The sequence below is a fragment of the Entelurus aequoreus genome, linkage group LG17 (assembly GCF_033978785.1).
Source record: "Entelurus aequoreus isolate RoL-2023_Sb linkage group LG17, RoL_Eaeq_v1.1, whole genome shotgun sequence".
Lineage (NCBI taxonomy): Eukaryota > Metazoa > Chordata > Actinopteri > Syngnathiformes > Syngnathidae > Entelurus > Entelurus aequoreus.
The window spans coordinates 30,768,216-30,785,581 of record NC_084747.1 but is presented as its reverse complement, the minus strand read 5'-3'; the positions used below and the strand labels follow the sequence as shown (position 1 = coordinate 30,785,581).

General features: G+C 40.3%; 2 protein-coding genes across 4 annotated transcripts in view; both read right to left on the bottom strand.

Annotated features, from left to right (window-relative positions):
- Window positions 1-1,512: 1,512 nt before the first annotated feature.
- On the bottom strand, window positions 1,513-3,764 carry gadd45ga (growth arrest and DNA-damage-inducible, gamma a). The gene is made up of 4 exons (XM_062024204.1): window positions 3,593-3,764; window positions 3,404-3,505; window positions 3,105-3,315; window positions 1,513-2,262 (listed from the first exon to the last, which is right to left on the bottom strand). The coding sequence occupies exons 1-4, from the start codon at window positions 3,643-3,645 to the stop codon at window positions 2,149-2,151; spliced, it is 480 nt and encodes a 159-aa protein (XP_061880188.1). The 5' UTR covers window positions 3,646-3,764; the 3' UTR covers window positions 1,513-2,148.
- Window positions 3,765-7,006: 3,242 nt separating this feature from the next.
- nim1ka (NIM1 serine/threonine protein kinase a) overlaps window positions 7,007-17,366 on the bottom strand; it is a 34,622-nt gene continuing 24,262 nt past the window's right edge. For all 3 annotated transcript variants that reach the window (XM_062025469.1, XM_062025470.1, XM_062025471.1), the window contains 9 exons: window positions 16,904-17,041; window positions 16,420-16,813; window positions 15,659-15,768; window positions 15,477-15,569; window positions 13,175-13,281; window positions 12,833-12,901; window positions 12,663-12,747; window positions 12,485-12,578; window positions 7,007-9,521 (listed from right to left, as the gene is read on the bottom strand). In XM_062025469.1, coding sequence (XP_061881453.1) covers window positions 9,106-9,521; window positions 12,485-12,578; window positions 12,663-12,747; window positions 12,833-12,901; window positions 13,175-13,281; window positions 15,477-15,569; window positions 15,659-15,768; window positions 16,420-16,813; window positions 16,904-17,041 — 1,506 coding nt within the window. In that variant the 3' untranslated portion in view covers window positions 7,007-9,105. The remainder of the gene's footprint in view (window positions 9,522-12,484; window positions 12,579-12,662; window positions 12,748-12,832; window positions 12,902-13,174; window positions 13,282-15,476; window positions 15,570-15,658; window positions 15,769-16,419; window positions 16,814-16,903; window positions 17,042-17,366) is intronic.

Genomic DNA, 17,366 nt, shown 5'->3' with positions numbered 1-17,366 from the left:
CTAATAGCTACCAACATGGTATTGTTGCTTAATGATGAACGTTTGCATACAATTTGAGCTTCCAACTTTTAGGTACCCTTTCTCAAATGGGTCTCGACGCATTGCCTCGGTTAATATTCTGCAGTACTGGTAACTACCAACATGGTATTATTGTTTCTAGTTACCGTGTGTATACCATTCACATTGCCATCTTTAAGATAGCCTAGTATGCTGTATTTATTCAAATTAGACCTGCTCTAATAAATGCCATGCCTCAATTAATATTCTGCTGTACTAGTAACTACCAACATGGTGTTATTGTTTCTCATTACCTTGTGTGAGTCATTCACATTGCCATCCTTTATATATCCTAGCATGCCTTATTTTATTTTAAAAAGTCTCCACTCAAATAAACACCATGTTTCAATTTTGAAAGACAAATAGCTACCAAGATGCTATTACTTGCTGAATGTCCACAATAGGATCTTTTGAACATCCTTCTTTTATCATACACCATATTTGTGCAAGTGCTGTTAGTGGCCTCTGCTCTAATTGACGCCATGCCTCAATTGCAAAGCTATAATTATTACCAACATAGCATTCCTTGCTGGTGAACTTTTTGGATACTGTCCGAATGATAGTCTTTTATTCACTCTTTGTCACCGTATCATATTTCCTCCCCTCAGACACCATGCCTCAAATAGTCTTTTTGGAGGACTAACAGTTACCAACAGGGTATGATAGATCGGTGGCAAACCATCCACAATAACATGTTTTGAATACTCCAGTATGTTGTATTTCATCAGATGAGTCTCAACTTAAATATATGCCATGCCTCATATTTGCAGCACAAGCTCCCAACATGTCATTTTTAATATCTGCATCAGCATCTTTAGATTTCTCTTCCTTGCCACACATTTTATTTGCTCAAGTGATGGCTTCTCCTCTAATAGACACCATGCCTCACTCGAAGGACTAATACTTATTACGTATTGCCTCCACTCAAATAGACACCCTGCCTCAATCAGTCGTTTTGCAGGTCAAATAATGACCAACATGGCATTCCTTGCTTGTGAACTTCTGCATAGTCTGCAGAACTGTTGCTAAAATACCAGTCTTTACTGCGTACTACATTCACTCAATAAGTGACCTCTCTTGACACCGCGCTACAATTACATTTTATGAAGGACCAATAATTACCATCATTAGGTTTTTGCTTGCGTGTGTAATTTCAAAGCGTCTGCATAACAGTTATCATAATTACTCCAACCAAATAGACGTCATGCCCCAAATAATCTTTTTACTGACTAATAATCACCAGCATTGTGAACTTTTGCATGCATTACTTCAGTGCACCTATTTTTAACTAATTTCCTCATTTAGTGACCTCTGCACTATTAAATGCCGTGCCTTGATGGGCCTTTTTTTAGCTGCAAAAAATGACCGACAATGTGACATTGCATGCTGATGAACCTTTGCTCAGTGAACAAGCACGAGGAGAAATAACACATCTGACTCACAGAATCATTTGAGTTCAAATATTTATTCACAGGGCATGAACAAATGTGTGCAAAATGAAAGAAACGTTGCATTGCTTTGCGTGTACAGTTGACATGTCAAGTAAAAAGAAGATCAAAGTCTGTAAAAAAAATGCAATTCAAATTTGCAGCTCAAATCAGTCTTTTCGCCTCCTCTCTTCCCAGATGGCTGCACTTTAAAAAAAAAAATAAAAAAAAATGCAAAGTCTTTTTTTAGCCACTCTCACTTCCGGATCAGCATCATTCCCATATCTGACGAGCTCCGTCCCTCCAGCCCGGCCTCCGCACTTTCTCACACGTCCTCCTCTGCACAGTCTGTTGCGATCCCGCCCGCCTGCACACACGCCGCCTTCCTTGCTGAAGTGGACCGTCATGTCTTAAGTCCAGACTCCTTCTTCACAGTGTCCTGACAGCACCCCCAAGGACTCCGCCCCTTTAGTCGCCTTCTCCCCCCCCCCCCCACTGCAGGGTCGTTCCACAATGACCCACAATGCACCGACTGGAAGGATGTTCCTCTTAAATCCAGGGAGGCAGAAAGGCCCTTATAAGTTGAGGCCTTGACTTTCTTCTCATCATCATCATCATCATCATCACCGACGTGATGCCTCTTCAAATAAAGGGGGTCGGCGTCTCAGCGCTCGGGGAGGGTGATGGTGGGCACCCAGTCGCAGACGCTGCGGCTCTGCTCGCAGAACAGGCTCAGCTTGTCCAGAGCGGGGTCCTTCCATGGTGTTGCACTGGGGCTCTGGAATGGAAGAGTGGGGCACTTTAATAACATGCAGTAAAAAGTAAATACCGTAATTTCCGGACTATAAGCCGCACCTGACTATAAGCCGCACCAGCTAAATTTAGGGGAAAATACAGATTGCTCCATATATAAGCCGCACCCGACTATAAGCCGCAGGGTTTTGATGTGTAATCACCGTAGTATATAGGGGTTCCTGCTACCACGGAGGGGATTGTCGGGACAGAGATGACTGTTTGGGAACGCAAAGCGTCCCATTTATTAACAATAAATCTTTCAATCATTCAATCAAACTTTCACATCTTTGACATGGCGAACAGCATTCGTGCAGAGTACAAATAATACAACGGTGCAAAGTAATACAAAGTGCTCGCCTGTACGTTATCAAAATAACCAGCCTACCGGTATATGAAAAGTCAGTCTTTAATCATTGTGTCATCGTCTTCCTCCTGCGTACTAAAACCACTGAAATCCTGTTCGTCGGTGTCGGAGAAGAACAGGTCGTAAATAAGCCGCACCGTTGTATAAGCCGCAGGGACCAGAACGAGGGGGAAAAGTAGCGGCTTATAGTCCGGAAATTACGGTAAACAGAAGAAAAGAAAAGTATCGTGATATTTTTTTTTTTTAAATTACACATTTAAAAAAAAAAAATTTAAGTGAAAAGTAAAACATTAAAAAATAAAAAAAAAATATGGTGTATATATATATATATTATTTTGGTATTTTTAGAAATTATTTTAAATTGCCTTAAAAAAAATGTAAAAAGGGGGACAATTCAAGTGCAGCCTGTTGATGATGCATGCATGCGTGCGTGGATGTGTCGGCGGGCCGGCCTGACTCACCGTGACCAGAATGCAGTGCGCGTCCTTGGGCTCGCCGCCCTCGTCGGCTCCCACCAGCGCCGCCAGACGCTCGATGTCGTTGACGCGCACCACGTTGATGTCGTTGTCGAAGCAGAAGGCCTGGATGAGCGTGAAGTGGATCTGCAGGGCGATGTCGCACGCGTGTTCGTGGTCGGTGGCGAGCACGCAGAAAGCCACGCTGTCAGGATCGCTGCACCGGCGGAGGGAGGACGCGCGGTTAGGACGCATGCGTGAAATAAAATGATGCTTTAGAGGAAAAAAGGAGTGAGAGAACTTACACATTCATGACTTTGGCGGACTCGTACACTCCCACCGTCAGGTAGTCCTGCTTCTTAGCGGCGAGCAGGAGCTCCTCCAGCGCCGTGCCTGCGCTTTGCACTCTTTAAAGAAACACAAAACACGCAAAAGATCAGACAAGTGCGCTATTTGACAAGGACCCGAATGGCGCCATTGCGTCCTCAACCTACCTCTCGTTGTGTTCCATCGTGCTCTCCTGTCCGCGGATCTCCTCCAAAGTCATAGTTAATAATCCAAACGTGGTCGCGATGCTTCGGCGGGAGGTGGAAGTAGAAGAAAAAAGAAGCGAAAGTTCGTGTAATCCAGTCTGTGTCTTGCGTTATTCTGAGGTCGGAACAAGCAGTGCGAGCTTTTATAGTGAGACCGGCGTGGATTCTCGGCAAGGGGCGGGACTTTCCGCTCAAGCTTATCCCTGATTGGTTCGCGAGAAACCCGGCTTGGAGGAAAGCACAAGTCCCTCCCTCCCTCCCTCCATCCCCTCCCCCCCCTCTTCCACCGGCATTTACTGCTTGTTGACAAGCCCACGCGTGGAAGGATTACGCATTTTCAAGAAACTCCCCCCCCCCTCCCCCCTCCCACCTCCGTAAACAGCAGCAGTGTGTCCAGAGAATGTGCTGATTACATTTAGTCCGATCAATAATGTTGTGTTATCGCGTTTACAAGACACCGCGGAATACTTGGAAAGTCCAAATGTCTGAAAGAATGTTTACTGGAAAACCTTTGTTATTGGCCTCCATTATATTATTATTATAGAGGTTTATTTGAAATAGGGACAGATGCAAAAACATAGACATCTGAAACAGTTATTCAATGTATGCATCATAGTGTTTGTAGCCCAGGGGTGTCCAAACTTGTGAGGGCCATTTTGATATTTTTCATTTTCAAACCATAACAAAATATATGCATTTTTAATTTATTTTACCTTTAGGGGTCCCGGGGACCATAAAGGGTCTCAGTCATTAAAATGTTAAAAATAAGTCAGATTATTTGTATTTTTTTTAAATTATTTAACGCTTGCAGTAAATCTCTATATCAACTTCAAGTTGATATAAAGTATACAAATTTAAAAAATGTTTTATGGCTTTTCTGTCAAAAACAACTTGGTTTTTCTATAGAAAACTGAAAGTATTTAGTAATTAGAGCCCTAAAAGATCAATAATGCAGGACACCATGGATTTTAATTATTTCATATTTTTGAGTAATCACTGTGAAAAGATAAATAAAAAATCACTAAATATATTTGGGATCCAAAAGGTGCCCCACTCATAAGGTGATACATTTTTATTAGGTTTTTCTTTTACTTTCAACACTTAAGTTACGAGATCAACTTCGGATATATCTGTCGATTTTATGCTGGAACTATTATTTTGTTTGTTTTGTGCGCTTTTGTCAAAGAAAACTTTGATGTTTTTATATGGCTACTACACAATATATGCAACATTTACTACATAAAACATTTTAAAGTGAAATATTTGAAGTAATTGGAGTCCTGAAAATAATTCATTATAACATGGATTTTTTTTGTCTTTTTTTTTTTTTTTTTTGAGCAATGGCAAAAAAAGAAAAATGAAGAAAGACAAAAGAAAAAAAACAGCCTGCATGGCAGCTTTTGTGTCAACATTGCAACTTTTTCTTGTTAGATTTCACCTCATTCCACTTTTTTTAATGTTCTTTTTTATTTTTACAATAGTATTTCCAGAATATGTGGCGGGCCGGTAAACAATTAGCTGCGGGCCGCAAATGGCCCCCGGGCCGCACTTTGGATACCCCTGTTGTAGCCAAAGCTCATTTACAACACTTGTCCCCAACAACAACAACACAGATCCAACACCATTAAAATAGGAAAATAAAAAATAGAATAAGGCAAAGATGAGTCGATAATAGGGATGTCCGATAATGTCTTTTTGCCGATATCCGATATTGTCCAACTCTTAATTACCGATATCGATATCAACCGATACCGATATATACAGTCGTGGAATTAACACATTATTATGCCTAATTTGGACAACCAGGTATGGTGAAGATAAGGTCCTTTTTAAAAAAAAAATTATAAAATAAGATAAATAAATTAAAAAGATTTTCTTGAATGAAAAAAGAAAGTAAAACAATATAAAAACAGTTACATAGAAACTAGTAATGAATGAAAATGAGTAAAATATAACTGTTAAAGGTTAGTACTATTAGTGGACCAGCAGCACGCACAATCATGTGTGCTTACGGACTGTATCCCTTGCAGACTGTATTGATATATATTGATATATAATGTAGGAACCAGAATATTAATAACAGAAAGAAACAACCCTTTTGTGTGAATGAGTGTGAATGGGGGAGGGAGTTTTTTGGGGGGTTGGTGCACTAATTGTAAGTGTATCTTGTGTTTTTTATGTTGATTTGATTAAATTTAAAAAATTTAAAATAAATTAAAAAACCATACCGATCATTTAAAAAACGATACCGATCATTTCTGATATTACATTTTTAAAGCATTTATCGGCAGGCCGATATTATCGGACATCTCTAGTCGATAATAATGATAATAGAAATAATACAGACCCACTACAGACTATTAATGGCACATTCAAACGTGCCAGAGAAGCTTATATGTTCCCCGCATAGCTAGAATAAACAGTTTTTGTTTTTTTGTTATTCTTATTTGTTATTTTTATGCGTATGCACCCCTAGCCCGTGTTTACCTTAGCTGGGTCTACTTCCGGAAAGCACGCTACTTCCGCCCTGACGTCACATTCAGGAAGTGGGAAAAAATTGGAACCGGCGCATTTTAGGTTTTTGTTCAACTAGCTTTTTTTTTCAGAGGATTGTTGTTTGATGCTTTTAAAAAATAAAACAAATAAAAAAATTGTAGATCACACTTCCCCTTAGCTCGTTAAAGTTTTAAAGCAGCCCCAGGGGCGCAAGTGTTTCCTGGAAACTGTCAAGTGCTGCAGGCTAACTTAGTTAAAATGTGTTTGTATTACCCTCATAAACTACACAGGCCCTTGTATATTGTTTTAATCTACAAGCGTCATTACAAATAATATTACATTATCCCTACATTGTTTTTACAAAAGATGCACCTTTGATATAACGCGCTATTATTGTGCAGAGTTGTTTTGTGATCATTATCAGACTCATGTCGCCCCCTGCTGGTTGTTCAGAGCACGACTTTTCTTCCAACACAAACTAGTTCAGGCTTGTTGCTTATTATTGAGTCATCGCTAGTGACTCACTGCCTGCAAAAAAAAACAAAAACGAGCTGAGGTAATGTCTAACATCTAATGCAGAACAGCAGAGTAGACATGACAAAGCAAAACTGCAGCATTTTTTGGAGTAAATAAGTTGATAGTGAAGTGTGCTGAAGTCAACCCTTAAGGAGGTCCTGGGGGGTATTATGTGCCATTTATGTGTTGAATAATTTGCTCTCAAACTTAAGAATGCATCCCAAATATAATTTTTGTATGTATTTGGAATTTTCCCAAATGACAAATTAGAAGACTTTAGGTAGGTTTGATGTCAAAAAGATTGGATGTAGTGAAAGTGTAAACCGTTATGGGACCTAAAATAAATAACATGGACAGAGAAAGTTGTAAATAAAAAATTTATTATCATAGATGTCCCATCACATCTTGTACATACATAAAGAGGTCAAATGTACAGAAAAGGCTACAATCATGATCTTATTTACATCCTATTCCTCACAAATCAGTGCCTATTTCCATGTATAATCTCACATGACTTACATGTCTTTACAATTGACAGTAACGTTAGAAGATATACTAAAAAAAATGTCTCACTGGCAACACAGGTCATTACATTTTTGGATATAGTTTACCGCACCACTTTTTTTTTGAGCAGCCAAAAGAAACAGCATAAAAATGTGAGAAGGTAGTTCAGAATAATATATTTAAAAATGTTCCTTATCTTAATCAAATCAAGGGGAAAACAATGACACATTTGCTAAAGTACACAAAGGCCCTCTTGTTACAAGAGGAGCCAATCATCTACATGGCCAAATGTCCTGCAATGGCTTTACGGAGCATCAATAATGACATTGATCAAACAGCCTATTCTTCTATCAAGCAACAGCTAATTTACTGGTGAACAGCTTTGGGTGTGTCTTATTGAAAATAGGGCTTTAAAAGTGAGACGTAGTAAACACAATGCATTGTGGGTCTTGCTGGCCTCTCAATAGCTTATTTACATGGCTGAATGCAAGACTATATGCTAAAGTTTTGTTATTTTCCTTAACAAGTTCAAACCATGGCGTGAACGTGCGCCATCATAAACTGCCACGATTGTTGACATGATCGCTTCAGGAAAAAAATAAAAGGTTTTGTGAGATTTTTGGTCATTTCCAGTGTGAAAGGTTTGTGAGTTAATAAAAGGTACAGCGAATAGCTGTGAGATGATCTAACATGACTTTTAACACCAACACCTGGTACATGTCGGTGTGTTTACTGCATTTTCAGACTGCTAAGTTTGAATCAAAGCATGGTTTATTGTGTTTCCTTGGCTGTTCGCATTAGCCAAGGAAACGACGCACAGTATTTTAGGTAAAAGCATTTTGTCTGTTTTAGTCGTGGGCAAGCACAAAAATGAAGGAGTATTATTTTTGGAAAAGTAGCGCAGTGATCAAAGTATTTAAAAGTAATGGGTGGGTATTATTTTCGGAGAAGTAGCGCAGTGATGAGGTGGCGACTTGTCCATGGTGTAGCTGAGATAGGCTCCAGCACATCCCACGACCGCGAAAGGGGCAAGCAATAGAAAATGGATGAATGGATAGCGCAGTGATCAAAGTATTTAAAGATAATAATTGGAAACGTGCTCATGAAATGAGGCTGGGCTCCCTCACGCCATCTCAAACACATACGAGATGAAATCTGTAAATTATACACAATTTGAACGGAGCCTTAGCAATAAACCTTAACAGGCTTTGCATTCTGAAATTCTTAACGGGTATAAAAACTGACTCCGTTGACGAACTATAGACAAGTATGGCTTCAACAATGGCGGCATTTCCACCAATTTTATTTATTTTTATCGAGGTAGCGATAGCGAGCTTTTGGATTAGGGCACAGCTTGTCTCGGTACAGTCCCTTATTTTTTTTATTTTGTACAATCCATTTTAAACCATTGGCAACACTAAATTGGCCCTAGTGTGTGAATGTGAGTGTGAATGTTGTCTATCTGTGTTGGCCCTGCGATGAGGTGGCGACTTGTCCAGGGTATACCCCACCTTCCGCCCGAATGCATCTGAGATAGGCTCCAGCACCCCCGCGATCCCGAAAGGGACAAGCGGTAGAAAATGGATGGATGGATGGCATTTTAAACCAGTTTGTAGCTCTCTCTCACATTGCCCCAGGTACAGAACAGCCAGGTAAACGAAAGCTTTGGCCAACAAAAATGGCTACGGCGGCCCCAGAATGCATTGCAAAAAGCACGTGCCCTTTCGGGAACCTAAAGCGTTATTTTTCTTTATCGGAAGGTTTTCACAAAAACATGCTGACTGTTTAGGTAGGTTAATGTTACGAATAAAAGAGCATGAAAAAAAGTGCAAATAAAGTAACAGTAGTACATCAGAAGACTGTTTGAATTTCCCTTCCTCTATTTACAAATGGTATAGCTTCCCTGTTGTACCAATCAGAGTTGGAATATGGCTCCCTCTGGGGGTCCAACTAACATGCTACATCTCATCAGATCGGTGCTGCTGTAATATTACAGTTGGAGGGTTTCGGTCTATCCAGTTCTCCTTGGCGCCCGGCACCTCGTAGGTAACAGCGGCCGCCTTTACAGGATCTATAGAAACTTCTTTTAAGCCGGCCGGGCCGCCGCCGCCCACCCCCGGCGATACCTCCGCCGCCTGCGACGAGGCATCGGGGAAGTCGGCGGAAGAGTTGCCGCTGACGGCCGTTTCAGAGTCGGGCTGCTCCACTCGCTGGTAGTCGGGGGTGTGGTTCTTCTTACCACCGGCAAAGATGGCGTCCAGGTTATCAACCTCGGCCTGAGGCAAGTACAGATCCGGCTCGTCCTCTTCGGCTTCCAGGTAGGAGACGGCGCCTGTGCTTTCTGGCGGCACTGAGCGCAACATACGGGAAATGACTGTGACACACAAAGTAAACAATGAATCATCAAGAACAATAAAGACACAATTACAATAGAATCCACAATGAATTTACACTTTATGGATAATCATGTTTTGATTGCAATATGCGCTGTCTGTGCTGCCATGGTTGCAATAAATTATTCCAATGAAGTACTCCTAAAAGCACATCCCTAATAAGTTTAAAACAAAGCATAAAAAAGCTGCAACTGTTTAAATGAACTGAGAGGACACCAGAAGCTTGCAGCTGTCTGATGAAAACCCACTTTGATTTTAGGAGTAGGAAAAACATTTTCAGTGTTTATAAAAACTATTTTTACACTTATAACATGTATCATAAATGTTCATGTTTTTTCACAGCAGTTAGTTCCACTCGTATATGTAGTATGGATGGGTACTGTTCACATTTGAATCGATACTTTTTGCCGATATCTGATATTCCGATATTGTCCAACTCTTAATTACCGATTCCGATATCAACCGATACCGATATACACAGTCGTGGAATTAACACATTATTATGCCTAATTTTGTTGTGATGCCCCGCTGGATGCATTAAACAATGTAACAAGGTTTTCCAAAGTAAATCAACTCAAGTTATGGAAAAAAATGCCAACATGGCACTGCCATATTTATTATTGAAGTCACAAAGTGCTTTTTTTTTTTTAACATGCCTCAAAACAGCAGCTTGGAATTTGGGACATGCTCTCCCAGAGAGAGCATGAGAAGGTTGAGGTGGGCGGGATTGAAGTGGGGGCTGTATATTGTAGCGTCCCGGAAGAGTTAGTGCTGCAAGGGGTTCTGGGCATTTGTTCTGTTGTGTTTATGTTGTGTTACGGTGCGGATGTTCTCCCGAAATGCGTTTGTCATTCTTGTTTGGTGTGGGTTCACAGTGTGGCGTATATTTGTAACAGTGTTAAAGTTGTTTATACGGCTACCCTCAGTGTGACCTGTATGGCTGTTGACAAAGTATGCTTGCATTCACTTGTGTGTGTGAAAAGCCGTAGATATTATGTGACTGGGGCGGCACGCAAAGGCAGTGCCTTTAAGGTTTATTGGCGCTCTGTACTTCTCCCTACGTCCGTGTACACAGCGGCGTTTTAAAAAGTCATAAATTTTACTTTTTGAAACTGATACCGACAATTTTGAAACCAATACCGATAATTTCCGATATTACATTTTAAAGCATTTATCGGCCGATAATATCGGCAGTCCGATATTATCTGAAATCTCTAATCGATACGGTATCGATTCCCAGGTACTCAATGTTACCATTTTTTGGTACTTTTGTTTGTGTTAAAATGTGTTTGTAAATGTTAATTGTTAAATATTATTATTTAATATGTAATACTGAGCTGTGCTGTTCAGTGAACTTGTTTTTTTTTTACACTCTATGTCTCATTTGCAAGTACTGTACTTTGTTATGTAGTAGGCTTAGAAGTTGAATGGCAGTAGTGTGTAGACTACAGTGTGTTTTCATAGTCAGGAAGTAGTCTTTGCTATTAAGTTGAATGTGCCATATCTAGTCATAATGTTATGCCCTACAAAGTGTTTCTACTTTATGTATTGTACTTTTAACACACCAGCTGTTTGATTGCAATGATAGCTTAGTTGTAGTTTTCGTTACCAAATTTGGAGGTGTTGTAAAATCGCTAATGCTAATCTACAGCCCTTTGAGACACTTGTGATTTAGGGCTATATAAATAAACATTGATTGATTGATTGATTGATTGATTGATTGATTGATTGATTTACCATGTCTATGGCAAATTGAATGTAAATTAGCATCAAGCTAGCACATTTTGAAAAGTGAAGCCCTTCTGTACTTTTAAGCGCCTCCTTCTGGCATAGAAAATGGTAACATTATTTAGAGGCAGTCTGACTGAGTCTGCTCTGAATGCTTGCCTGCTTGTTTCCCTGCCAAGTGTTTCAGCCGGTGCTGAGTCTGCAACCAGACCTGACAGCATGTGTAACAATGGTATCAAACACCGTATGATTTTACGTGAATCGGTACCCGGTAGTCCAGACTGACTTCGGTCAGTGCCTTTCAAAATTCCGAATTTGGTACCCATCCCTAATATGTAGTCTTTTATAGAGCGGGGAGTCTTAAAAACAATAAGCAGAAATAAAAGTCACAATATAAGGCAGTGGAAAGATGTGATTTTTCAAAGCCAATTTGTGAAATGTTTACAAATATATTAGATGTATTTATTTACAAATATATTAGAAGTATTTATTACTGGTATGTAAACAATTAAATTTTATAATAATACATTGTAAAACACATTTAAAAAAAGGGTTAAAATGGTGCGGTTTCTAATAAAGGATTAATTTCAAATAAGTGTAAATGTATTATAAATAAATAAATGATAAATGGGTTATACTTGTATAGCGCTTTTCTACCTTCAAGGTACTCAAAGCGCTTTGACAGTATTTCCACATTCACCCATTCACACACACATTCCCACACTGATGGCGGGAGCTGCCATGCAAGGCGCTAACCAGCAGCCATCAGGAGCAAGGGTGAAGTGTCTTGCCCAAGGACACAACGGACGTGACTAGGATGGTAGAAGGTGGGGATTGAACCCCAGTAACCAGCAACCCTCCGATTGCTGGCACGGCCACTCTACCAACTTCGCCACGCGTATTAATACATGTCTGAATCTTTATTGTAAAGTTGGTTTATGGTGTATAATTGGTAGTTACAAGGTGCACATCTTCAGCTTTTTTTTTAAATAGCTAATCTACCATTAATCAAACTGTTGATTAAATTAACAGCATGCTCTAAATACAGTAGATACTGCATTTTAATCCCCTCAGACAAGCAAAATAGCATATTTTAAACGACTGCCACAACATCCACTACCTATGAGTATAAATGGCATCTGTAAAGCTGAAGCGGCCCATCATACAGCAGTAATAACTTGGTTTTATGACGGTAATAATGGGGGAGAGAGCTTACCGGAGGTGGGTATGTATAGCTCCTTCTTCTCCGTGTTGCTGCCAAACGGGTTGACTGAGGGGAAGATGATGAGGCAGAAGGAGAGCAGGAACACCTGGAAGGTAGAGAAAGCATGTTGGCGGTGAGGAGAAGTGCCGAGTAAGTTCTATGCTCGACGGAGAGAACTTGCTGCTCTCACCATCACACAAGTGCTGGTGGCACTGGCTTTCATGGTGGACATCTTCACCATAGCCTGCAGTTTCTTCAGCTGCTCAATCAAAGATCTGCAACATTAAACAGAGAAAACACACACGTGAACACACTTTATTGGGCTATGCTCTATGAAATAGGAAAAGTGACACTCCTTACATGTTTTGCTTCTGGAGCAGATGGACTTTCTTCTGCAGCTCGGTGTTGTGCGCGGTGCACACGGCGACCCTGCAGCAAAGCGGACGAGTTTCAGTCAGATTAGGTAGCTATTTTGCACCTTTATTGCTAACAAGTCCATCCAGCTAATTAGCAACACATGATTTGTATGTGAGCGAGAGTGATACTGGATATCAATGTGAAGTGTTTTGCATTTGAATGGAGAGTGAAGGAGGAAGCTGGCACTCGAAAACAAGCGCCTGATTGGTCTTTATTGTCGAGGCTCATCAAAGGCTACGCCTCGGTTTCGCTCACACGCAATACACAAGGAGACAATCATCTCACCTGTTCTCCAAGCCGTCAACGTAGACCTTCTTCTTCTTGCGACTCTCCTGAGCTGACTGCTTGTTGCGAATCTTCCTCCTGACCCTCTTTAGGGTCCTCTCCTCGGCCTGAAAACAACAGACGATATGACACTCAATATAGATTTAGACTTAGACTTCCTTTTTATTGTCATTCAAATTTGAACTTTACAGTACAGATAAGAACAAAATTGTGTTGCATTAGCTCGTGGTAGTGCAGGATAAAAAAGCAGTAAGGTGCAGATATAAATAAATAGATTACTGTACAGATAAATATATTGCACTCTTGGTTTATGGATCTATGTTATATTGTCTTTATATTCCAGCGAGTTAATCCATTTTTGGGGGGGAATTGAGTGGATTATTTTAATGCGTTCAAGAGTCTTACGGCCTGAGGGAAGAAGCTGTTACAGAACCTAGAGGTTCTGCATTTTAAGCCCCATGTTTCGTTCACCAAGCTCATAGCGGAGCTCAAGGAGAAAGAGTTGCTGACCCGAATATAAGACAAAAAATTACCAAATAAACGTTTTCCAATATCAGTGAAAAAACTGGTAGATTACAATAAAGATGTGGTTTGAGGACGCTGCTGTATTTATCACCATTTTCTTAAAATTAACATATATTCTGTAAGTGTACGTGAGTGACAGGAAGAAAAGCTTTAACTCACATGGGAACCTACTAGTTTGCATGTGATCTCCAGATCGCAATCGTATGACAACCCGCTTTTTTTTGAGACTTCTTCCAAAGGGGATAACAATTATGTGTCTCCATAAAGAGTTTGGGGCCATGCCCCTAAGATAATAATAATTACCTCTATCGGGCAAATAAACTGTATTTCTTGGCATCATTGTCAAGTATTATCATCCCTTTAGATGCGCTAAACACCTCCCTACGTGCCCGTGTTTAGGGCACGTCCGACCGGGAGGCCACGGGGAAGACCCAGGACACGATGGGAAGACTATGTCTCCCGGCTGGCCTGGGAACGCCTCGGGACCCCCCGGGAAGAGCTGGACGAAGTGGTTGGGGAGAGGAAAGTCTGAGCTTCCCTGCTTAGGCTGCTGCCCCCGCGACCCGACCTCGGACAAGCGGAAGAAGATCAATCAATCAATCAATGTTTATTTATATAGCCCTAAATCACAAGTGTCTCAAAGGGCTGTACAAGCCACAACGACATCCTCGGTACAGAGCCCACTAACCCCCCCCCCTCTAGGGGATGGATGGATGGATGGATCATCCTTTTAGGACAAGGTTGCACACCGAGAGCAAGCCAGGAGCAGGCATGCTAATGTGTAAGCTAATTGCTAATCTAGCTTTAACCAACACCAAGAAGTAAGTGCTGTGCAAAGTTTAAGAAGTATAAATGGAACCATGCTAATGTAGAAAATTAACAAGCAGATTAATAAGAGTTAGAGCGAGGAAATTATAACATGAAGTGTTGGCGTGCATTATCACAATCCGTACACGACATGTAAGAGGGCAGATCAGTTTATAAATTGGTGGTTTTGATAGTATCACTATCAGTATATGATGAATTCTACAGTTATTATGCCAAAAATTTTATTTACGCAAATTTTTGGAATAATTCCCTGGGCACAGGAGGGCTTTTAGGACAAAAACCAAGTATTTGAATGAGTAGTAAATAATAGTTTTTGCTTTTGTTTAGTCATTGTGTACTATTGACTTAGTTTTTTCCTCTAACAATTATATGTAACAAGAGAGAATAAAAAACTAGTTTAAATATTGTGTTGATATTGTTTAACTGCCAATAGCTGTAAACTGTAAACACACCGGATGGGTATTAGTATCGGCCGATCTCACTCATGGATTATCATACCGGCCCTAAAATATCATTCACTATCACAAATGCATTTGTAAAAACAAAGGCTTCCCCCTTTCAAACGCCTGGTACTCTCTGTGGTTGAGTAAATACATCTCTAAGACCAGGAAAGATATGAACTAAACTACATCTTACTTATCTCATCATATGAAATGTAACTTACTTCACCAATTATTTTTATTTTTTTTATTGTGATTACTTATGGAGTATATTGTGAATAAATTGAGAACAGGAAGTGAACAAAAGTTTTAGCAACTGTTATGTAAAAGAAAAGGGGTAGGATTAAATAAGCTCTGCTTCTTCCTACTCCTTTTCGAACATGTTGAAAAGAGAAACTGGAAATTGTGATGTATCATGTTGTATGCTTGCATGTTCGAAATAAACTCAAACTCAATACATAAGGGAAGTGAGGTACATAACGCCTTATCTATCCATCAGTTGAGGTTACCTTTGTGAGAGGCATGTGCGAGGGAATCATGGCTCCCTCTTTCGCCAAAAGGCGCTTCTCCTCCTCAGACAGCACGATCTCCTTAAACTGGAACTGCAAACAAGTCAAGATGGACTCTGTGTTATAGACCTGCAGCAGACTGGAAGGATGAACAGAAATGAACGACATATGCATTGACGGACCTCTCCTGTGTCGTACAACTGCATTGAATCCAACATCGAGTCCTCCATAGACAACGTACAAGGCAGCTCAGTGGTGACGTCGTCCTCCATAGCGTCGCTCACTAAATCATCTGTCAGCAGAAATACATACAACAGTGAGTTTAGTGTTTTGTCTAGGAATGATTTCTGCAGAAATAATGCAGAATCAATTCATTTATAAAAAATTATGTATCAATTTAAATGATTAGGAAGAAAGCCCACCATGTGAAAATTCATCTAATATGTTGTATTGTCGCCGCCTTGAAACAAAGGAGACCTAATATAGTTCACTACTTAGCAGCAACCAGCAGAGGGCGCCATTAGGTGGCTGATTAAACAACAGGAAGAGCTGCTCTAATTTGATTACACTTGAAATCGGACTATTTTAGTGCACTGACTGCAAAGCTAGTATAGAGATACAACACCGACAGATACATCCCAAATATATATATTACTACTAATTCATATAAACATTACATGTCAGAATTGATCATAAATGTTACAAAGCAATGGCATGCATTATCCTAACAAAAAGTTGCCAGCTAAAAGATCTAAGTACATGTAACACATGCCCTTACGTTTCACCTTTTTACTGACACGCAACAAAATACATTTGTGCAGATTTGGCGCCAGTGTATTTAGGTTTCTACTTGTAAAGCAGCATATCATGCTGGGGTAAAAACTATAGAATAATAAGCTTGTCCTGATATATCTGGTGAAAATATGATCAGTGATATACAAACCTAGATCAATAAAGACATCAATGTCTGGCTTCTCCGCCCTCACACTCTGCAGTACATCTGGGTCCCCGCAACCACCTTGCAGCAAGGAGTAGCTGTGATCTGCCTGCACTCTCATTGCCTCCGGGTTCTCCCCATGCAGGTCTCCATCGACTCGGGTGGCTTCTGAGCACTCGGGGCTGGGATTGGAGAAGCTAGTATTGTGCGAAATATCGATATCGCTGCTCTGCGGACTCGGGCAGCCGACTGGCGTTGTGTTTCCCACGCGGCCGCCGCTGTCATCTGAGATGCCACTGTCGCTGCCCAGGGGCGAGTGGGAGGGACAGAGGGTCTCCATGTTGTCTTCGTCCTTGAACAAGCTGGAGAGAAAGTCCTCAGTGTCCAAACCTGTAAGCATCTAAAAACAGGGGCGAAAATAAACCTAAAATCTAGTCAGATGTTATCTGCAAATGCTGTTTCATATTGTTTTTTTTGTAAAAAACCTTACATTCTGTTCGGAAAGCCAAGAATCAATGAGCCCATTGCTGTAAGGAAAGAGCTGTTCAGAAGATCCATCCTCTCTGTCGTCAAACAGCAACCCAAGCAATTCCGCTCCATCCATATCTAAGTCCTCCGTGATTGACATCTGTGATCGACACCACCGGACATATTTTAAACAACATTAATTTAAATGATTTCTTAAAAAATACAGTTAAACCTAAAAAAAATAGAATATCCTGAAAAGGTTTGTTTATTCTAGCAATTACATTTACAAGGTGAAAGTAATGTATGGCAGGCTCTTAACATGCAAGTAAAAGTTAACCTCTTAAGGCCCAAGCTGTTTGTTTACATGCTTTTTTTTATTTCTCATTGCTATTTGGGCTTATTGGACCCTAATTAGAATAAAAACTAAGAATCATCTTTTTATATGATGTACTTAGTCCATAAGTAACAAACGTGTACTTCATGTT